We start from the raw sequence: 23,194 nt of genomic DNA, 5'->3' as shown, positions 1-23,194 counted from the left end.
TATTTATTTATTTCATAAAATTTATTCACGGCTTGATTGCAAACCCCCCCCCCCCAAAAGCAACAACCTCAAAGCGGTTTGCAAATACGAAACAGTAAGATGAAGGAAAAATTGCAACTCTATTTTAAAACAAACAAAAGTTAAAACACTAAAACAGAATAAAATTGCCTCAACTTTCTAAGCATCTGGGTAGGCTTGTCTAAAAAGAATGTTTTTATTAGGCGCCCAAAGTGGGGAAGGGGCCTGTTTGATCTCAATAGGCAGGGAGTTCCAAAGTGTAGGCACTGCCACTCTTAAGTGATTGACTTCTTACAAAGGCAGAATGGGGATTACGTGGCCCCTGTAGAAGTGCCACTCCCACCGATCAAGGCAGCTGAGTGGGCACATGCTAATGGAAGCCACTTATGCAATCAGATACGCCTTTGAGGGGCTTTCCCCAGTGAGATGCTCTCCATATCTTTTAGATCACATGGAAACTTTAGTTCAACACATATGGAAGGTGCCAGGTTGAGGAAGTCTGTCTTAAGAGTGTGGGGCCCTCAGGTGGTGCAGATGCCGGTGTGAAACTGATGTTTGGCATCTGGAATACATGTCAGTCGGCTTTCTGTGTAATGATAGTGCTATGTGCTACAATTTGATTTTCAGTGGAACCAAATCTGCTGAATCTGACTGCTTGAGTTTTACACTGTGAGAACAGGATACTGGACTGTATAAGCCACTGGTCTGACCCAGCAAGCTATTCTTACGTCAGTCAGCTGTGAGGTTGTTTTGCTGCACAGAGGTCCTTGATCCGATCAAATTTCATACCTCATGTATAAAGCCAGTGTGCGGCTTTCTCCTAGAAGCACCTGGGGTGCAAAATAGTGCCTGAGCTATTGGTTTGAAGCCATTGGTATGTTTCTCATACCACCAAGCACAAAGTGCTTTTCTGTGATGCACTTCCATGCAGGGGGTGAGTGAGCAGTGCAGCCAGGAGGTGGGCCCACTTGCGTGGCCTCCCTCCCTTCTTCACATCAAGACCCAAGCCATTTGCCTGGCCTGCAGGGTTTTCCATGCAGGATCATATTATGGAAAAGTGGCCTTCATGTGCAGGACGCCATCATTGATGGCTTGGAAGTGGCAATTAACCTTGAGGAATTGACTTGCAGAATGGCCAGATGATCGTGTGTTGCTGTTGCTACGGGGACTTTGCGTTTGAGGAGCTGACTCAGTGCGCGGATGGACATTTGTTTTGCAAGGAGTGCCTAATCAAGTATGCTCAGGAAGCAGTCTTTGGCTCTGGCAAGGTAAGGAAAGAGATCACATGGTTGCATGAAACGGTTGAGATTTTCAGGCCTTCTGATTTTGTCATCCACTGCCGATTTACTCTTGTCTCATCCCACTCCTGGTTTTCAGCTCTGTCCACATGGCATCGTTCATTGTGGGCTGTTTCAACTGCTGCTACTTTTTTTGGTCAAGTGTCTTGTGTTGGTGTGAGTTGGACAGTCCACCGTGATGCATGTGCAGCCTCCCATAAGAAAATGATTGCAAAATAACCGCCTGTCCCAGTTCTATATCCTAAATGTTGCAAAACAGCTCTGCATGTTGGAATGGTGCTGTAGAAATGACTGACAATTAAACATTGCTGAACTTGCTGTAATCTTAGCCTTTCTCTGTCTTTCTCTGGTGTGTAGTCGGAGCTCAGCTGCATGGAAGGGAGTTGTACGTGCTCATTTCCAACCAGTGAACTGGAGAAAGTCCTTCCTGAAAACATCCTGTGTAAATACTACGAGCGGAAAGCAGAGGAGGAGGTGGCTGCTGCCTGTGCGGATGAGTTAGTCAGGTGAGTCTAGCTCCTTTGGTCTGAGCCTCGTGGGGCATTCTGAGGTTCCCAGCCCCCTTTGGCCAATTCACACCTTACTCACCAGCAGCAGATGCTAGCTTAGGATCACATGCACACACAGTCCTGGCTCCCTGCTGCAGCCCTGTGGAAAACCAGGTTGATCCCATGTCTGCCTTACGGTAAAAGGTCTGTGTGTGGTCTACTCTCCTTTGAAGTTCTGCCGGAAAGGAAACAGAAGATCAGGAGAGTGAGGGAGACTGGCAGCAGACCTTTGAGGACTATTCAGCGAGAAGCTAGTACAAAACCCTCAACTCCACTCTTCCTTGGCCCACAGGTGTCCCTTCTGCAGCTTCCCAGCTCTGCTGGACAAGGACGTGAAGCGGTTCAGCTGCCCCAACCCTCGATGCCGGAAGGTAAGAGGTGGATTCTTCATTTTGCGATTGGCTGGCGATGCAACAAGGCAGGCAATATTTGAAGAAACAAGGCTCTGTCCGCTGCTGCCTGGTTCAGCAGTGTATTGAGTGGGAAGGGGAGCTTGGGATGGAGATCCTTGCATGGGTGCGTGCCAAGCTGAGCTTTTGAGGTGGCAACAGCTGACTGAGGAAGCAAACTGTTGGAAGAGGGATTGGGGGTTCTTGGCGTGGCAGAAGTCACAATAACTCAAGGGGCAGCTTCGTGTGCAGTGTCTTCTGTCTATTTTGCAGAAATGGCCCTTCAGGTCTCTTAACTGGTGGGTGCAGTCTGTGTGCTACGCAGTGCACCCTGGCCTATTCCCATGAGGCTAGATTTTGAGCCAGCCTGGTGCTGCTCTTGTTTTCTGGCTGAATGCTGCTTCTCTGCAGAGGCACAGAGTGCCGAGCAGGCAACATACTGGATGATGTGGTTCTGCGTGTGCAGACATGACTGATAGCTGCAGCCACTGGCATAGGAGGAGAGATTTGCTTGAAACCGAGAAAATATGAGAATTGGAATATTGGAGGGTGAGAACCACTAGGTGGTGCCATTGGTCTGTGCAAGGCTAGAGTTAATCCTATGTAAGTCTCTCTTTTCGGGTAGCTGGGATACTCTCCCTAAAAGCGAGACAGAATCCATGGGGCTCTGCTGAGCCTGACATCTTCAGAGCCTTTTGTTTAGTTGCCTGTCACATTCAGGCATTACTCCTGCAAGCCTTCATCCAAGGAGTTCCCCTTGCAGCCCTGGAGAGAGCGCAGTGATCATCCGTTGAACTCCTAAATGTATGGGTGTCTGCTGAGGTCTCTCAGTTCCTGGAATGCCCCATGGCTCATGATCTTGGACATACCTGTTACCACATGAGGAATTGTAATTTCAGCAATGTGGAGTTTCACGCGCAGAGTGGGCTTGGCGGCCTTGCTAGAGATTCGTTGTGGTGACCATCTTTTTCTTTGGCTTACCTGTCTCTCGCATGGTGTCTGTGTTCTTTAATTTCTTTGGCAAAGAAGGTGAGGAAATGGCTGTGAACAATTGCAATTACTTTCTTATTTGGTGTGGAAAATTCAGTTTCTAAAAATACATTGTGTTACAGAATTTGTAACCGTGGTTTTGCTTTTACATCCAAAGCTACTGAAATGAGCGAGGATTGAAACATGATTTTTGGCACAGTTTGGACATAGCAAACTCGGATTAAACCGGGAAGTAAATGCTTCCAATATCCTCCTGCTCTGGCAGAGCGGGAGGAAGCATTGCCTTCTACCAGTTGATATTTAGGGCACCTGAAAATTAAGTAGGGGGAAGAAATCCCATTCAGAATTCTCCAGAAAACCCACGTGGCTGCTGTGTAGCATGACCCATGACAAGAGGACATGCAGTTGGGGGGGGGGGAGGTAGTGGGGAGCTGAAAAGCCCTGATGCAGCAGTGCAAGCCAAGCAAGTCTTTGCAGAAGAAGCTCCCTTTGCAGGGGATTTCCTGGAAGAAGGTGGAGCCAGGGGCTGTCTACCACTCACTCCCCTCTTAGCAATCAGCAAAAGCAGTGTTGCGGTTACATCCTGGGTTGTCTACCTGGGGCTCATGTTGTGATGTCTGAATGGACCCCTAGATATTCAGCCGGGACTTCCATTATAATCCTGTTGGTCGCTGGAGTGGGTGGGGGGAGTGGTGGTTAAAAGCTTCATTCATCAAACAGCAACAGTCATGCACATGCTACTTAATGTCTCGTGCTGTACGTGGACGTCTTTAGACTCCAAAAGAATTGCCTCCTGCTGCCTTGCATTCTTCAAATGCACTTACCATATTGCATCGATAATAACAGATCTAATGGCTGGTAGCTGAATATTGGAACTCCCCCTCCCCGCTCCTTGTATGCTTGCTTGTTTAATTTTGTCCCTCTCTTCTGCCAAAGAAGAATCCTGCAGCAGTTTACAGGTCCCAAAGAGAGAGAGAGAGAGAGAGAGAGAGAGAGAGAGAGAGGAGAGACAATCCCTGCCGTTAGGCATGTCACAAAAGGAAAACAGATTGGGAGGGAGAAGGAAAATAGAGTACAAGTTCTAATGACCAGGCGGAGTGACCTGCTGCTTGATGCTGTGCATGGCTGTTGCCAGGAGGGAGGAGCCTGGCTGCTCAGCAGAGCTGGTGGTTGCCAGCCCCACAAAAGGCAAAAATGCTGTGGCTGTGGGCAGGAGTTGCAATTGTACCAGTGGTCGCAGCCATGTCAGAACTTTCCAGGCAGGAGTGGCTCCGTCTGGCACCAGTGGCTTGCGGTGTTTTGATTTGCGATGTGTTCAAATCAAATTCCACCAAGTCCTATTGTTAATGGAGGAATCCAAGGGCTCCCTTGGGCAAAAACAAAGACACCAACCAGGACAATTTGGAGCAAAACAGCAGCCTGTAGGCTTGGAAACTGTCACCACAGGACTCCCACCCACAACAAGATGAAGCAAAATGGAAGCCCAGAACAAAAGAAGACCCCAACATTTATTAGTTACTAATCCCCCAAACAACAACAATCCCCCAAACTACACCCCTAAGACTACATCACAACTACATTACAACTACATCACAAAAAGGAGGGGTTGAGGGAGGAGTTGTGGACGTAACCTGAATATCTTGTCACCTGGCTGGTTCCCCCTTTCCCCTTCCCCATGAGTACTTTCCAGGTGACAAAGGGGAGTTTGCAGTTTCCTGCTCCCAGAGGGAAGAGCTGATTATTGTCCTTTGTTCCAGACCATGCTGAATCCACTCCTATATGCAAGTTCTTTGTGATCTTGATGGTCTTCTGTCTAGGACCATCAGGGTTGGCACAGCAACTGGGCAGGGCTCCTGTGGATGTGCTGGAATGCGCAAGGGATTATGGCTGCCCTGTATCAAACCTTCCCCATTTTGTAGTCCTTCCTTCATGGAGTAAAATAAAAGTGGAACGGTGCAGATCCGATGTATGGTTGATTTTCTATGAATTTATAACAGAAGCGTAGCATATGCAGTGTGTGTGTGTCGAGTTTGTACAAACTGAATGATTGGGGGGGGGGGGGTTCCTGCAACACTATCAGCCACAGTAGTTAAATAGAACCTTCTCTGAGGTTCTGATAAGCCTGAGGACTGGAAAGTGGACGATGCAACACCAATTTTTTGAAATGGGATCAAGAGAGGATCCTGGAAATCACAGGCCTGTAGGCTTAAATGCCTGTTTCAGGAAAACAGGAAGGCTCCAACATCTGGGATTTCTTAGATTAGCGAAGAGTTGGCATTATAAAACGATGCCTGGTGTGGAGAAAGGGGATAGAGAAAGGTTTTTCTCCCTCTCTGCTAACGCTGGAACTTGTGGACATCCTTGGAAGAGTCAGGACAAACAAAAGGAAGGACTTCTTCATGCAGCACATTGTTAAACTGTGGAACTCTCTCCCACAGGAGACGGGGATGGCCACCAACTTGGATGGCTTTAAGAGAGTCTAATTCACGGAAGAGGAGACAGCTATCGATGGCTAATAGCCACAATGGCTTTTCTCTGCCTCCACGGGAGAAGGCAGTTTTGCTTCTGAGTACCAGTTGCTGGAAAGTGCAGGAAGGGCTCCTGCTTTGCGGCTTCCCCCAGGCCTCTGGCTGGCAAAATGCTAAACTAGAAGGGCCATGGGCCTGATCCAGCAGGGCTCACCTTGTGTTCTTAATCTCTTAAGTCAGTTGCCTTTGTGCCTTAAGTATTTGCCGAAAAGAAAGAGCGCCTTCTGGTTGTCCACTCTTCAAAGCTGAAGTCAGAACTTGGCTTTCAAGGGAATTTCTAGATACTGTTTTTCTCCCCACCCACTTCCTTGCTTGACAGCTGCAACCCTCTTCCAACCCCCTGGTAAATTTAGAAGCCGTTTAACCTCTTAGTTCTCGTCCCCTATGGATGCTGGCGGTTAAGCAGCTTGGCTACCGCCCCCACCCCCGCCATTTGCTGCCCCAGATGATTGGCTTGGACACAGGGCACACACATGCCTGCTTGTTTCTTAAGCAGACGGCGTAACTTGCTGACGGTGGTGGTTTCTTTGCCAGGATTGTCTATCCCCTTGTATATTATGGGCAGAGGCAGCTGTATGCTCTCCTTTGCAGTCTCAGCACAGAACGCTGCAGCGATTCCAGCGAGCTGGATGGTCGGGAGGTGAAAGATCCTGTTGCCATGGTAACAACCCATCCTTGAAGTAGTGCACAGCATCCCTTTGGGTGCACAGGGAACAGAGGCAGGTCAGAAGGGTGAGAGGCTTGGTTGCCTGCTTCTGCCAGCTCCCTTTTAGGCAGCCGAGTGCAATGAGCTCTCCTTTCCTGTTGGCCCCTTAACCAGAACAGAGATCCTCAGAGATTAATACTTTCCCTGTTTCCGTCTCTGAAATCTTGATGCTATTTCCACCTACCTGCACAATCTCTCTCCCACTCTCAATCCTACCTCCTTGCATTCCCTCTATATGAACCAAAATAAAAAATGGGCGGGGGATAGACATTCTACATACAATCACCTAGGTGGGTGGTAGATGCTTCCTAAGAGATGGAGAAACGCTTCCCTGCTCCTCCACAGTGTCATCATGCCAGCCTCTAAGCTGTACGTCTTCTCAGGATGCGAGTGTTGGAAGGGACCTCTAGCCCAATCCCTTGTCATTGCAAGAAGTCGGCTGCGCTAGGCACCCCGGCGGGTGACCACCCAGCTTCTGTTGAGAAACCTCTGGACGAAAGGTCCTTCCACCCCCTGCTTCTTAGGCACGCCTTCCCAAGGCTGATTAGCTCATGCCATCGGGAAGCTCTTCCTAAAGTTTCTCAAAACCCCGTTATTGCCATTTGAACCAGTTGTTTCGGGCCCTTCCCGTCCATTCGGAGCAACAAGGAACGAGTGCCATGTTTGTGCCTCTTCTGCTCCCTCTGCTTTCTGATGCTTGTGATGCCGCAGTTGTGTCCTGCCAGGAAGGGAGTCTGAATGTCCTCCTTGCTTAGAATAGAGGCAGGCTGGACACTTGTTGGGGATGATGGGAGTTGGGGTGCCTAGAAGCCCCCCAGTTCTTCAATTCAATAAAAGAAAAGATGGCTGGTATCATCCATGATTGATTTGCTTGAGAGGTTTTATGTTACCAGTCATGGACTGGTTGGAGGCAGAAGCGTGATGGGAGGCACCAGCTGGGGAACCCCCAAGAGAACCTCTAAGGGAAGAAAGCTCAGAGCCTGGGGGGTGGTGGGGGTGGTGGGGATGAACGGGGCCTTCTCTGCAGTGACTCCCTGTCTGTGAAATGCTCTCCCAAGGGAAGTTCGCCTGGCACCTTCGTTATACACCTTTAGGCGCCAGGCGAAGATGTTCCACTTTAACCAGGCCTTTGCTTAACCAATCAACATCCTATACCCTTTAAAAGGTGGCTCTTTTTGGGTTGTGTGTGTGTATTGGATTATTTTTATTTTTGTTGTTGTGATTTTTACTGTGAACTGCCCTGAGACCTCTGGGTATAGAGCGGTAGAGTGGTACCTCTGGTTATGAACTCTTCTGGTTACGAACGCTTTGGGTACAGACTCTTCTAACCTGGAAGTAGCAGCTTCTGGTTGCAGACTTTGCCCCAGGACGCGAATGGAAATTGCACGCCAGAGGCCCCATTAGCGAAAGCGCGCCTCAAGATAAGAACGGTTTCAGCTTAAGAACGGACCTCTGGAATGAATTAAGTTCGTAATCAGAGCTACCACTGTATATAAATTCAGTAAATGAAATGTTGATGTTGAGTGGCCAGAGGGAGAAGAGGGAGCAGACTGGGAGAAGGAGGTGTCAGAAGCTGAAGAGGCAGCAGGGCTTAGTGAGCTGGGAGAGGCTGGGGCAGAGAGAAGTCCAGAATCAAAGACCGAAGCAGAGGGGCTGAGGCAGAGATGAGGCAGGCTGATGAAGAAGCCAGGGAGATCTCCCTACTGCTACTACCTGCTCCCTCCATCCCCCAGTCTCCCAGAACAGGTATGAAAAGGGAGAAGCAATGAGAGACAAGACGACAGAGCTGGGGGAGAAGTCTTAGGGAGCAGTGGGAAGGGGGGGGGGCCTTCAGTCCTCGCATTGGTTGCTATGATCACTAAAGGGTTAACATCACTGGCACTGGGTGCTTTGTTTTATTGCTGACCAGGGCTGAAGGTGGCCACAGCACTGAAAGCAGAAAGCAGCTGCCCTTCCAGCTGTAAATGTCTGAATTGTCTCTGTAAATGCTAACGTTACTGAAACACGCAGAGAGCCTGGGAGGAGCAACTTGCAGCCAGAATTCTCAGATTAACGGCTCACAAAGGGAAAAGCTTGGCAGGACAGCGTGACCTTCGCTTGCTGCCCGGAAGCATGAGCGCATGAAGCTGCCTCTTGCTGAGTCAGGCTGGGGGTCCGCCTCCCTTGGGGTCTCCAACAGGCCTTTCAGCAAGATCCTCCGGCCCCATGTTCCTTGTAGCTGGAAAGATGCCAGGGAACTGAGCCCGGGGCCATCTCTGGGCAAATTGCCCTCTCTGCCCCTGACCCGGGGCTGCTGCCCAGCTCCCTGAGATAGACACCTACATACTGTAGCAGATAACTGACATGGAACAAAGGGCAAAGCAAAACACCACTTTGGAGATGTCCTCAAGGGTGGACATTTCTCTCTTTTTCTTCTAATAAGGGCAGGCCAGCCAGTGTGACAGCCTCTGCTACCCTTCAGAGGTTTTGTCCTGCAGTTCCCATGAGTTGGCGTTGATGGGAGCTGTATTCCAGAACAGCGGGAGGTTAGTGAAGGCAGCAGTGGAGTCTCAAACAGGGCTGGCCCGTACCTTCCTGTCAGCAGTCTTTTTTTTTAATAAAAAAAATATTTTTATTAATTTTTGCATAACATATTTAAATTCAAACACGTCATTCACCTCCTCATTTAGGATTCTATGAATCCCTTGACTTCCCTCCGCCCTTCCATGGTTACCATTGTCATTCTTTTTTTTTTTTTTTTCATCTGCTTATCTTATTTTCTCTTAATTCATTAAAAATAATAGTCCATTTTCCCATAGTTTTTCGTACATTACAAGCATTACTCAGCAGTCTTCCTTGGCCAGATCATCCCCTCCCAGTTCTGAGCACAGGGACCATTGCTCAATACCTGTTTTGCAATTCCCTTCCTCCTCCCGTGGCCTTAAGAGGCATCTGCCCATTCTTTCTCTCCGCTTCCCCTCCTTCATTCTGGCGACACATTTTTGAACACCTCCCCCCTGTCCGGCTAGCCCTCTTCCCCGAAAGCTTTGCTGATGGGGCAAGAATGGACATGCTCTGTCGCCAGCTGATTTCCAATAAGAGCTGTGTGTTGATCAAGGGGCTTGGCTGCCGCTTGTATTCTGGCCATCCTCTGGGCGGTGATGAGTCCGGTAGACCCTTGACGTTGCCTTCATTTCTTCCTTCATGGCTCTGTGCAGCTTCGCATGCAGGCCTGGTCCATGACATTTCCCCCGTCTCTGGCTTTTCGGAGGAAAGTGAACATCCTGAGGTTGGGAGGGGGAAAGTTGTTCTGACAAGCGGGTGGACTTCTCTTCAGTGGCACCTAGAAGGGACCCCCATGAGAGTCTCTTGTGTCTGTCCGCAGACCCTTTCTCTGGGGGGAAGAGGGCAAGTTCTTCCCACAGTGCATCAGGGTCCCTGGATGCCCTGCCTTGTTTTCCCTTCTTGCATGGCCATGTAGGCAGCCATTTGGGTTGTGTGTGTGTGTGTGTGCGTGCATGCGTGTGTGTGTGTGTGTGTGCGCGCTGATTCTGCCCCCAACCTAACAAACGGGGTGAAGTCGGAGGCTGTAATGCTTCTGAACGCCAGGAGAGGAGAGTTCTCTTGCGCTCTGGTCCTCCTTGTGGGTTTTCCCATTGAGGCATCTGCTTGGCCGGGAGGGACACTGAGCCGATCCAGCAGGGGCAGGCTCTTCTCTCCCCCTTTTCTGCGTCCCTTACAGCAGCCCATTCATCTTGTTCCATAGAGCTCAATGGAAACCATTTGCAGGTAGCTGCTCCCTCGATTCTCTCCCTTGGTCACACGAGAGTGTGACACAGCCTTGGGGTGGGGGCAGGGCTGTAGGCATCATGCCAGCAGCATTGGAAATAGGCATCAATCCATGTGCTGCTTGCGGTGTTTATTCATCTCCCGCCAGTAGCTTACTAGGCGTTTTCAGATGCAAGCCAAGGGTGTCCAGCGTGCGATGCCTCCGCTCTCTTCTGCCCCCTCCGACTTCCTTCCTCTTTCAACGCCTAAGTGGTGGTCGCCCTTCTCAATCGGGTAGCGAGGAACATGCTCCATTGACTCCTTGCCAAAACCACAACAAATGGCAAGTTTCCGCTGCCGTGTCTCTCTGCTCTTGCTGCTGCTGCTGTTGCTGCTGCTGTGTAGGCAGTTTTCATTTTTCTACCATAAAAGGGCAGTGAAAACTCAGCTGCTGCTGCTGCCTCGGTGTTTTTCAGCACGGCGGGTGAGGAAACGAAGGCAGAGAGGAGACTGGGCAGAGGGGGGCAACTGTGCCGCTGGGGCTGGTGCAGGCCTGTGCCCCTCTGCACGTGGCATGCCAAGGGTGGCATGAGAGGAGTGCTGAGCTTCTCCGGAGAGACGCTGCATTGAAATCTGTGGGTTTCCTGAAGCAGGGAAAGTCCCAGGCCTGCCCCAAGGAAATGGGTTCTGCAGGCAGGATAACCCTGGCAAATGAGGTGCAGTTCCTGTTTGGGTAGCAGAGCTTGTTCTGCTTCTAAAATCCGGGTTTCAAACAGTATGGAGGAGGAAAGGGTGGGAAGAGGCAGATGGGCATCAGGTTCAGTTTTTGAGGACTCGGTGTTAAGCCCCTGGGAGACCTGTGGAGCTCCCCTCCGACTTCTGAAGGCATCTTAACGTTTCCCATACATGCAGAGTTGGTGAGCGTAGCGCCCAGGTCTACAGGAAGTCCCAAGTTTGCTTCTAGCCTTTGCTATGAACTCACTACGTAGTCTTAGGCAAGCCACATTCTCCCTCTCTGCTTCAGGGCCACCCCCATAAGCAGTGATGATACTTCTCTGCCTTGCAAGGTTGTCGGGCAGTGAGCAGTGGTTGTTTGCTGTGCCTGAGCAAAACACAGTCCCCTAAAACCGGGTTTCCTCTCTGAAATGTGCCTCTTGGGTTCATCTTGTGGCTCCTGTCAGCTGCTGGGGAACCAGATCAATCCCGTCTGCAGGGAATTGGAGGTGCTGAATCAGCACAAAGGAGTCCATGGAGTGGGAGGGGAAGTGTCTGTAGATGGAGACCTTCACTGAGTGTTTTGTGAGTGGAAGGCTTGAGTTGAAAGGCAGGCGCTCTCACCCATCGCCGGCTTCCAAGAACTGAGCTACCTGCTCAGAGCAATTACCTGGTGCCACCTTCCTTGGAATCCACTCCTTTCTAGCCCAAACACGGTGACTGAACGCTTCACTTAAAGGAGCGTTTAATGATGATCTTTCCTCCTCCCCCCCCCCCTGCATCCCATTCCGCTTCCTTCTGATATGGTACAGTCTCTGCAGGCTGCACCATGCCGTTCTCCCCTTCCGACTCACTTCAAAGGCCAAGTGAAAAGTCTATTTGGATTCTTCCACAATGGAGCTGCTTTTGAATCCAGGTTGCATTGGAAGCCCAGAAATGTTTGATAAATGGTCTTTCTCCAAAATGTGCAGTCATAAAGTAAAACATATTTGGGAACTGGCTTCTCTGCAAGAAGGCAGATGTCTCCCTTGACTCTTGTCTTTTCCCCTCTCTCCTTGCCCCCCCCCCCCGCCCCCAATTATCTGTGGGTCTTTGTTTACCCACAGCTTCCAAAAGCAGGAATTCTCAAACCACTGGTGTAAAAATAGACGATGCAAGTTTGGGAATCCAGCTCCCTGTTCTCCCCCCCCCCCTTCCTGGCCTTGTGCCCCTGCCATATATAGCCATACCCTTCAGTCAGAAGATGCTGCTGTGTTATGCCTGTCAGCTTGGAAATATATCCATAAGAGGCCATGTCTGTCTTTCCAGCTTCAACCCCCCCCCCCCCGGCAAGTTAGAACAGAAATCGGGCGGAAATTCTTTTGTTGCAGGCTAATCAGTCAGAGGCTGTGAATGGGGTAGGGGTGGGGGTGTGTGGATGCGGGTGAGTGGGAGGGGAGGGTAATGCTTTGGCCCCACCTATGGCCCGTCTAGGCTGCCCTTGACGTGAAGGTCCCCCACCCCTGGTCACAAGGCTTCTGTTCATCATGAGGCTTTGGGTTTACATAAAACCAGATTCCCAGATAAGGGGGGATGTTGGAAAGAGGTGGGCATCTGATCCTTTCCAACCTCTCTAGCCTTTTTATTGGCTGGGCAATGGGTTAAGTGTTGGGGTCTGGCATTTGAGACTACCTTCTGCACTGCCCCAGATTGCTGTTGGCTGGAAGATGCGCTCAGTCTGTCGGATGCAGGGAAAGTTGCTTAGTTCCGTCTCTTCTATGATGGCTGGAACGTGCCTTTTCGGTTGAGATTCCTGCATTGCAGGGGGCGGGACTAGATGACTCTTGGGGTCCTTTCCAACTCTACAGTTTATTATTCTATGATCCAGCTCGTTGACAGGTGCACCATTTCCTCATGGCCTGCCATGCTAGTCTGTACAATCTTTGTTTGAGCAGAGCAACAGGCATGTTGAGCCCGACCTGCGGCCTAGAGATTGTTTCCAGAGCAGAGTGGGAGCATCTGCAGAATTGCCAGCAACCGCTCTGATCTGGTTCCTGTATTACCTAGGGCAGAGGCATGGCGTCCCCATGGCCCTCCAGGTATCTCTGGACAACAACTCCCACCTTCCCTGTCTTTGGCCAGGGCGGTTGGGGTCCAGCGTCTGGTGGCCCAGGCTTGACCTAGAGCAAAGCCATTTCCGTTGCGGGCAGGAAGTTAGCAGACCTTGTCCCCCAGACTTCGTGGAATGGGCAGCTTAGGTTGGGGCTGTTTGATGGCTTGATAGCCAGACAGCAGTCCTTCCGGTCCACGATCCTGCTTCCCTCTGTGGCCCTCCACATGCTTCTGGGAAACCCACAAGGAAGATGTGAGGGCCAGAGCCACGCCACATGCACATCACGCAGAGGCAAAGCAAGTTCACTCACCACAATATGCTCAGCAAGGAGCTCCAAGCCATTTGCCGCGCCCTCAATGAACCTATCTTGCATGGCACGAGTGTTTTGGCACACACTTGGCCTACACCTAGAAACATAATGTGTGAAGCCGCTGGGAGAGTGCCTCTGTGTCTACCGTTGGGGCAGTGCCTTGGGACGCTTGGCCTTGTACATGCAGCCTCAAAGCAGCGCTGGTCAGAGGCTAAGTGCAGGCCACTGTGTCTGATGTCCATCTTGGAGTCTTTTGGAGTTTGTTTCCTAATTTGGTCACATCATGAGCCAGGCGATCTTGCCTAACCTCTTCCTTTAGGGCAGCGGGTGGGTGTGTTTGTGCAGGGAGGAGAAAGCCTCCCTTTAGCATTGGGGAGGACAAGAGGAAATGTTACTCATGGGAGAAGACCTCAAGGTTCGGTCTTGCTCCGAGTGGAATTAACTCTTAGGAGGTGCTTTGTGCAACTGAAATGGCTGCAGCTCAAAGCGATCTGCATGCTCAGCACCTCACCCTCCAGTTCTGCCAAAAACATAGCAGTTGCCTGGGGACAGGGGTGGGGATGCGGCTGGACCAATTCTGGAGGTCAGAGGAGCTTTACAGCAGCCAGAGTGTAGTGACTCACTGTAGGTTGGTAAATTGGTTAAGATTTACCTTATACTAGTAGGAAGACATTCAGTGTTCATTTGAAGAGCATTTGGAACTCTAAAATTGGATGGTTGACTGGAGCTTGCCCCACAAAGCACACAGCACATCAGTTGAACTGCACCTGCCTCCATTTCATTTCCAGGAACCAGGTAAAAGCCTTGACTTTGACCTTTTAAAAGTCTGAATAGTTGAGTCAGGGCCTTGGCTTATTAGGGAGCAAGATGGTTTCAGGCAAGTCACTCACCTGCTCTTTAATAAATCATTCGATCATTTCTACATAGGCAGCAGGAAGATTTACCATATTTTTTGCTCTATAAAACGCACCAGACCACAAGACGCACCTAGTTTTTGGAGGAGGAAAACAAGAAAAAAAATATTCTGAATCTCAGAAGCCAGAACAGCAAGAGGGATTGCTTCTGGGATAGCTGCACAGCCTGCATTCGCTCCATAAGACATACACACATTTCCCCTTACTTTTTAGGAGGGAAAAAGTGAGTCTTATAGAGCAAAAAATACGGTAGTTGCCTAGACTATTACTTCAGAATACATGCTGGGGACCCTATTAGTAATAACTTTTCAAATTATTTATTTTTTAAACCACAAAACTGCAAGTAGAAAGCTAGCACAACAGAGAGAGGGGTGGGCTAGAGACATCCTCCAAACTCTGCTAATTTTCAGCATGTGCCTTCCTTCAGATTGTCCCTCCCAGGGAAGCACCAAAATCCGTGCCCATCAGACTCCCCCCCCCCCCGCCCCCCGCAGCAGTCTGCCCATGGCAGCTTTTAACCTTGAAGCCCCTCCGCCCCTCAACCTTGCTAGTCATTCAAGCCAAGGCAGCTAGTGCATTATTAATGGAGTTGTAGCCGTCTGGCTGTAATGCTGACTTTTCAGATTTGCTGTTTGTGACGGAGGACGGATCAGCCAAGCTGGGGGAGCAATGCGGCTGGAATCAGCTGCTGAGCCCGGATGGAAGCACAGTGGGAATGTGGAACTGGAGCACCCAAAGGGGCTTCTGGGAGCAGCTTATGCTTGCTGCTTGAAATCAATGCTGCCTCGGCTCATGCTTCTACTTTTAATGTGCAGTATTTATTATTATTTATTAAAAATTATATACCGCTCTGTACCCACAGGTCTCAGGGCGGTTCACAAGATAAAATTACAAGATAAAAATACAAAATACATAATCAAAACTATAAACAGAAACACCCCCCAACAAATAAAAAACAAATAAAAAACACAATTAAAAATGAATTTTTTAATTGAATGTAAACAGGACTCTCTGCTGGGCAGCAGCGGTCCCTTTGAGGTCTGTCTGACCTCCACCCTAGGCCCAGTGGAGAGAGGCAGGAGCAGGACCCTCAGACTCTCAGAAGGTATTCCTTCCTTGCAGGGCAGCAGCCGTCCTTTGGTAGTCTGCCAAGCCCTGCCGTAGACCTGGTGGACTGGGGCTGGGACTCCTATTTCCTTGGCCGAGCGCTTGCCTTCCTACGCAGAAGTTCCCAGGTTCGATCCCTGGCAGCTCCGCTTAAAAGGGATCGGGACCTGGGACCCTGGAGTCAGAGCAGGCAGAACTGGTCTAAATGGCCAGAGAGTCAGGCCTTTTGCGAGACGGCGTCCTCCAGATGCCCTGTGGCACCAGCCCTTTTGGGGCAAGCCTGCTCAAAGCCGTTCAGCGTGGGAGCATGGCCATTCTTGTGCGCTGTGCAGCCCACTCTTCTTGGCCTCCCTCTCTTTCCCTCTTTGGGGAGGGCCATGTTAGCATTTGGGGAGTGTGAGCTGGCTTCAGGGTTCTGCTTATCTGCAACAAAAGGAGATTCTGACTAAACATCAGGAAGAGCTTTCTGACAGTAAGAGCTGTTTGGCTCTCGTGAGAGGTGGCGAACTCCCCTTCCTTGGAGGTTTCTAAGCAGAGTTTGGATGGCTGTCTGTCAGCGATGAGTATGTCTTCCGCATGTTCAAATTGTCCTTGGAGAGGAATATTTGGTCTCTTGATCTGAGACTCCGGAGTGGATGACAGTTGCCTTATACGAACAGTAGTATGGATAGTTCAGTTGGGGGAACCCGGGGCTGATAACGCCAAGATTGGAGGTTCAGTCCCCGTATGCCTTGCAGGGGGCCGGACTGCGTGATCCTCAGGGTCCTCCCAACTCTGCAATTCAGCGACTCCATGAAAACGTCAAAACTGGAATACTTAGGGAAGCTGCTCAGCGGTGGTTCATGTGTTTTCGTGTGCAGAAGGTGCTAGGTTCACTTCCTGGCGTCTCTTGAGTACAGCTGGGAAGTTCTCCTGTTTGAGGCTGTGTTGCAGAGTTGCAGGAGACAGGATTGGCCCCACTGCGCCGGAGGGAGCCCCCTGGGCATCTGAGTGGGAAGTGGAGGAGTCTGGGCTGGGGCTGTGCATTGCACCAGAGGAACATTGGGAACTCTGGATAAAATTGGGTGTTTCTAGGGCAGCCTGATCAAAAGAATGTCCTTTGACTATTAAAATCACGGAAATATATTGCACAGCAGGTGGCAATACGCTTTCAGCGCTTCCTGAGAGGGGCCGGAAGACCCCTGTACATCGGACGCTCGGGTTGCAGGATGTACGTTCGCAACCCGCAGCGTTCGCAACCCGCAGTGGTGCGTCTGCGCTCACGCTGGTTGCGATTCGGCGCTTCTGCGCATGCGCGACCGCTGGAACCTGGAAGTAACCCATTCCGGTACTTCCGGGTTTCGGCGGTCCGCAATCCGAAGAAACGCAACCTGAAGCGTCTGTTACCCGAGGTATGACTGTATTACCCTCAGCTCCCAGAATGGGAGTGGGATTGAGGGACTTTGTCCATGTTTGAAAAGGGCTTTGCATCTCTGCTGATCCCTTTCTACTCCTGAACCACCAGAGGGCAGCTGCGGCTGGGAACATTCATCTCAATGCAGCTGTGTTAAAACTACCTCTGGGAGGGATATCTTCCAAGTTTAAGAGAGCTTTGAAGACTTTATGTTCTTAATTAAATGTATGCTTGGATAACGCACTAGTTGCTTCATGGCATAATGCAAGAATTGTAAATTATTTTAAAGATCCTTTTAGCTTTTGGTGTTTAGAGTGCACTGGATTTTAATTTAAGAAATCCGAAACAATTGCTCTGTAGCTTCATTGGGGGGGGCAACCACAGTCACTTATTTGTGTGTGTTCCTGCTTTCTCTTAGCAGTGTGTGTCAGTTTTTGCGGTATTGAGGTTCTTCGTTCCTGCCTGGCTCTTGTGCAGGGAGAATCTTTAATGTGGAAGCGAAGCAACCACAGCTGAAAGGCAGACGGTTGTCTGACACAATGAGGGTTGGGGTGTTGGGTTGTCCTTTGAGTTAAGCCTTTGCATGGAAGCAGGAACCTTCTGTGCTGTTGTTGCTGCTGCTGCTGTTGGTTGCCCATCCTTCACGCTAAGTTCCCAGGGTGGGTTACAACAATTAAAACGCAACATTAATGTTTAAACACAGCATTGCACTATATTCAAAACAGTTTAGCGCAACTTAAAAATACAAAATTAAGGTGAGTCCTAAAAATGGAAAGGAGAGGCCTGGATGGTGGCAGCACAGGAATGAGGCCTTTTCTATGGTGGCTCCCTTCTTGTGCAATGCTCTCCCCAGGGAGGCTTGCCTGGCGTATTCCTCAGATATCTTTAGGCGCTAGAGGAAAATGTTCCTCTTCTCTTGGGTCTTTGGCTGATTAAGCAATCAGTGACCTTTTAAACTGTGTAGGGATTATTGTTCTGTTTGTTATTATGTGATGTCTTTGTGTGTTTTTATACTGTGAATAGATAGATAGATAGATAGATAGACAGACAGACATATTAAATGTGGAAAGCCAGGGTGAACAGGCGTCTCTAGAGTGTTCTGCCACTCAGCCTCCAGCAAGAGAATAGACAGTACAGTTAATTAAATTTTTAAAAGAAGGTGTCATTGTTTCACAATAAGTTAAGTACTTTGATGCCTATGTTAAACTACAAAACCAAAGTGTCTTCTCTTTTAGTACCTATTTGCCTAACCCTGGCTGTTTTGACCCTGTAGAGGTCCAAGGTAGCTACTGGTCCACACAAGAAAAGTTGCGTGCCTCTTTGCTCATGTATGGCCCTAGGTTGTGACACATCGATGGCTTCAGAGGAAACCCCAGCTCTCTCCAAGCAGACTGTTGTTGCTCCCTGACAACGGGCATGAAGAGGCCGGGGCCTCTGAACCTGGAACGCCATCGTGTGCCCAGTAGCCTTGGATCAATGTTGCTCCCATGCATTTGTCTCACCCCCTTTTAAAGCCTACCAACACTTAGTGGCCGAGTCCTAAGAAGAGCTTGGCTGGTGGAGGAGGAGACCAAAGGCCTTTCCGTCCAACGCACCCTTTCCCATGGTGGCCTCAGGGCACGAGCCCTTTGCTCCTCCTCCTCCTGCTATTCCCAGCATGCTCCTTCTGCTCCAAAAGGGAGCATGTAGCCATAACGACTAGCAGCCACTGACAGCCTCCTCTCCGATGAATTTCCCCGATGGTTCTTTAGAAGCTTCCTGTGGCCCCCAGCAGGCCCTTGTCTGAGTCCACAGCTCCTTCTGCAAGGAAGAGTCTCCCAGGGAGAGGGGAGATGTTTTGCATGCAGAGAATCTCTGGTTCAGTTTGTTCACTCACTGCTGGGACTGTGTACAGTAGCACCTCCAGCTACATAACCCCTTGTAAACTTCGGGGTGCGAAAACGGCAAACCCAGAAGTATTTTGCCGGGTTTTGCTGCGCGTGCATGAGCAGAAGTGGTCCTCAGGTTGCGGAAACCTCAGGATCCGACCGGACATCCAGAACGGATCCTGTCCTCCCCCTTAATATGTGGGACCTTTTGTGTTACGTTTCAGTCGTTGCATGTGGCTTGTTGAGTCGCTGTTAACCAAGAAATCCTTGCTCAGATAGGAAGCTGATTGTATTGCCCCTGTGCCCCCCCCCAGCTGCATAGTCCTACAGTGATGTCTGGGCCCCACCGTGCGGCCTTTCTAGCAATGTGCATGGCTGAGATGGCTCCCAACCGTTGCGATGAGCCAAGGGTGGCGCTGAGGCCCGTAGCTGTTTCTCTACCCGCCCCCACCCCCCGCCTGGTGACCCAGGGTAAACAGAGCAGACGTTTCCAAGAGGGGAGCATTAATGGAATGCGTCTGCCTGGCCAAGCTCAAGCATGGCTGCAGTTTTTCAGAATGAAGTCAGACGCACTCGAAAGCGGATGGGAGTTTAATACTGGACATGCCTTTTGAATGCCAAGAAGTCAGCTGAGAAGACGGCGCTGAATGGGGAGCGCAGGCGTGCCGGCTCTGAGCCAGAGCCAAAGCACTAAAGGGGCGAGCCGTGGGGCTGCACATCCACCATTTGTTTCACGATGTATTTGCTGAGGCAAGAGTGAGAGCAGAATAGCCCCTTCACATGTGTGCCGCATTAATTTCCAGACCATCTAGATATAGCCAAGCGGATTCAACGTTCTTTGTTTTTTTTTTAACCTCGTAAGTGCATAACACTCTTCCTACGATTACCCCCCCCCCCACTTTCTTCCTCCATGGGGCAGCATTCCTAATTATGTTCTCAAACCCCTTTCATTTTATCCTCCCAACAACCCTGCGAGGGAGCTTAGGCCGAGGGAGCAAGTGCTTGCCATCTGTGCGCTGCCTCTTGCTCCCTCGGAGCAAGTTAGCGAAGAAGGCAGGATATATATATTCGTAATAATATGTTTGTTCTCCAGGGGAGAAGACTCTGAACAAATCATCTCAGGTGCTGTTCTCAGGGTTTGGGCAGGTTTATTCAGGAAAAGGCAGCCCTTGAGGTACTGAGGTCCCGATCCATGCAAGGTGCCAGAAGGTCAAAACCAACCCTTTGAAATGGGCTTGGAGACAAATTTGCAGCCAGTGCAGCTGGGCCAAAACTGTAGTCAGATGTTCAGACCTCCTGGTCCCAGGCAGCACTCCGACCACTGCATTCTGGGCCAGCTGGGTTTTCCAAACAGTCTTCAGAGGCAGCCCAAGGTACATTGCATGGCAGTAGTCAAACCTAGAGATCGCCAGCGCAGGATTGAGGAACCACCCACCGCCAGGCTGTCTGTCGTATCTGGACTGAGCTTCAGTTTGTTGGCCCTCCTCCAGGCCCTCCTCTTAGTTTGTTGCTAAGGCCAGGCGCCTGGTTTTGTGCATCCCCCACATTCAAACCATGCGCCCTCCCCGTGACTTGGCTAAGGCCAGCGTGTGTGTGTGTGTGACTGTGAACCTAGCAGAGTCTTCCTTCTTGCATGTGGTAGCATTTTCCAAGCACAGATTGTTCACACACTTCCCATGTGATCCCTCAACGGGGCCACACACAGCTGGTTCATGCGCTTGTTCGAAGAGGCAATTCCACCCTGGGGAGCTCCCTTTCAGTTCCCTACGCAACTGCAAGGCACCATAATGCTGGGCCGTGTGTAGGAAGTGTTTGCTAATGGGCACTTTGTCCGAAAGGAGAAGGGGTTGAGAGAGACCTCTGTTGAGGTGAACCCACCACCCCATAGACTATGTTAAGGAAATGGGAACTAGACTGGGTGCCGGCCGGGGCGGGGGCAATGCGAATATTTTGTCAGCTGCCATTTTCTCTAGGTTCGTGGTTCTCAGACTTTTTTCTCTGGGCCACACTCTCAGAATGGAAATTTGTTCACACCCCGCCACTTTTTTTATTGATAAGAAATGCATTGGAAAGCAAAAAGAAACAACTCCTAGCAGTGTTTGATTTATAACATCAATGGGGTTCTAACCCCTTTATAATGTTATAGGAAAATCCTTGGGCTCACTTGGATTACCAAACAAAGACACCAGCCAGGAATATAGGAGCAAAACAGCAGCAAGCAGGCCTGGTCTTTATTTTGAAGGCCTGTTGCAACAGAACTTCCACACACCGCATGAGAGAAGCAGGAAGGAGCCCAGAACAAAGGATGGCTCCCACTTTCATCAGTTTTACAAACCCCCTAAAATTACATCATGCATACTTACATCGCAAATTGGGAGGGTCTGGTGAAAGAAACCTGAGCATCAGGTTTGCCCCCATCCTTCCCTCGACCTCCACCTCACAAGTGAGACAAAAGAAATATTGACAAGTTCCTGGTGGGTCACACCTCTTTGTCCTGACCAAGAACCTCGTCCACAGGATGATTGCCTGTTTTTGCACCCATTTGCCAGGATGCCAGCGATTATCTCTTATGCAAGAGGCTGATCCCAGGTTTCGGGGATTATTGCTGTCTTTTGCCAGTTTCCCAAGCCCCCCCACCCTTTCGGTAGCCATCTTTCCCCCCCTGAGCAGAACAACATTGGGAGTTGTGTGGTGTCGTGTGTTATGTGGTGCTTTGAGGAGATATTGTGCGTGAACAACTGCATCCTGGAGGGGCAACCCCCCCCCCCATCATTATAAAAATTCCTGTAATAATAATATGTTTGTGGGGCACACGGAAAGTATAAAACATTCAGCTAACTACACTACAATGAACTGTATAAATGTTTCTTTGGTTGTCCTTGAATCTTCCTCTCCTGCCCCACCCTTTGAGACTTACCTCTCTAGGTCCTCAGTATACCTTTTGTGGGAGATGGAGCTGTTATTCTTTCCTTCCAGAAGGTGAGCTGCTATGCACTAAAACTAGCACAGACTTTACTGTAAATCTAGTCTCTTAAATATTGGGTCACAGTAGGGCTTCTAGGCCCTATTTATTTTAGCTGTGTTTCCTGGTCAGCCCAAGGTCTTCCTGCAGGATCTGGGAGGGTTGGTAAAAGCTGTCCTGCAGCTGTAAAGGCCTTGAAACAGACTGCCATAAGGGGGCAGCCTAAGCTTGAATTTAGAGTGTGTGTGTGTGTGTGTGTGTGTGTGTGTGTGTGTGTGTATCCTCATTTATTACTTACACACTTCCTGAAGTGTGGGGCTACAGAAAAGGGTTTCAAAGAGTATGCAGCAGAAGCTTATCATAGGTTTTTAGTTGCAGAAAACAATTCAATGATAAAATGATGCTATCAAAATTACCCCCAAATTATCTTTGCCAGAGAAAGGGCACACTGGTAAGACTGAACTCTCAAAACAGGCGTGCAATTGTGTTAAGTTTGGGGAAAGCTGCTCTCTGCTTTTGTAAACTGCATTGAGGGGTTTTTCTTCCCAATCAAGCAGCTGGCAGCAAGCAGAGTGGTGCCCAAGGAAAGGTGACTTGTGCAAATCCTACCCAATTGCCGCCTTCCAGGCTGGTGGTACAAAAATAAGGTCACAAAAGCTGCTTTTACGTTGCTTGATTTCCTGCACCTGCCTCACCTTTAAACACTCTTGTGCTCTTAAATTCCCTGCTAGGAGCCCCAACTCCCATGTTCCACCCAGAGTCAGTTGGGTGGGGTACAATTATTATTATTATTATTATTATTATTATTATTATTATTATTATTATTACTGCTGGTCATGCAGAGTTGTGGGGTGGCTCCCCACTCCCCACCTCTATGTCAATGCCACCTGTGACTAGAGAGGCCGTAGTCCCAGGTGGAAAGTGAAGGTGCCGTCCTTCTCTGCAGCAGACATGATGCTCCATAAATATCTTCTTCTTTGGCGATCCCTCGTAGCCGAGTAAGATTGTCTCCCATGAACACGGTCTTAACAGTGACTCCGTAAGTGACTGTGGAGGCCAATTCTGGATCCACACATCCTTCCACAGTGGGGAAATTGGTTTCCGGGCGGGAGTTGATCACGGTGTGGATTCGCCAAGTGTGCCTAGCGTGCCTTCCTCCATAAATATACACACAAGCACACATTGTGAGTGAAGCTGCCTTTTCTACTGAACCAGGCCTCTGGTTCTATGGCACTCTTATTAGATGATTCTCACAGGGGGAGAGCTTTTTAGCCAGAGGGTCCAGGGATTGAAACTGGGGTCTTCCTTGCATTAAGTGTGTGCCCTGCTGCTGAATCGTGGCTTCTTCCCTCCCATAGTTCCAGTCATTCTCCATGTTTGGGGGAAACGCAGGCCCAGTTGTTCATACTTTAAATAGCTGCACACCTTGAAGCTGCTGTTCACTGCTTTCCCTTGTGACCTGTTGCATTAGCTGCAATCGGGTTTTAAAAAACCATTACCGTTCCTTCCATTTTTATAAAACACATCCAGTAAAACATCCTGATGAATCCTAATTGCTTCCATTCCATCCTAATTGTTTCAAGGTTGACTCTTCTCTCATAATTCTGTGC

At 49.7% G+C, this 23,194-nt stretch overlaps 1 protein-coding gene across 1 annotated transcript in view; it reads left to right on the top strand.

Moving 5' to 3' along the window:
* Positions 1-23,194, top strand: part of RNF216 (ring finger protein 216) — an 83,815-nt gene that overhangs the window by 28,565 nt on the left and 32,056 nt on the right. Inside the window, exons 11-13 of the mRNA XM_028707274.2 lie at positions 1,149-1,286; positions 1,674-1,822; positions 2,157-2,235. Coding sequence (XP_028563107.2) covers positions 1,149-1,286; positions 1,674-1,822; positions 2,157-2,235 — 366 coding nt within the window. The remainder of the gene's footprint in view (positions 1-1,148; positions 1,287-1,673; positions 1,823-2,156; positions 2,236-23,194) is intronic.

Source organism: Podarcis muralis, chromosome 14 (assembly GCF_964188315.1).
Source record: "Podarcis muralis chromosome 14, rPodMur119.hap1.1, whole genome shotgun sequence".
Classification (NCBI taxonomy): Eukaryota; Metazoa; Chordata; class Lepidosauria; order Squamata; family Lacertidae; genus Podarcis; species Podarcis muralis.
Note: the sequence above shows the minus strand (reverse complement) of the source record. Positions and strands in the feature narration are given on the sequence as shown.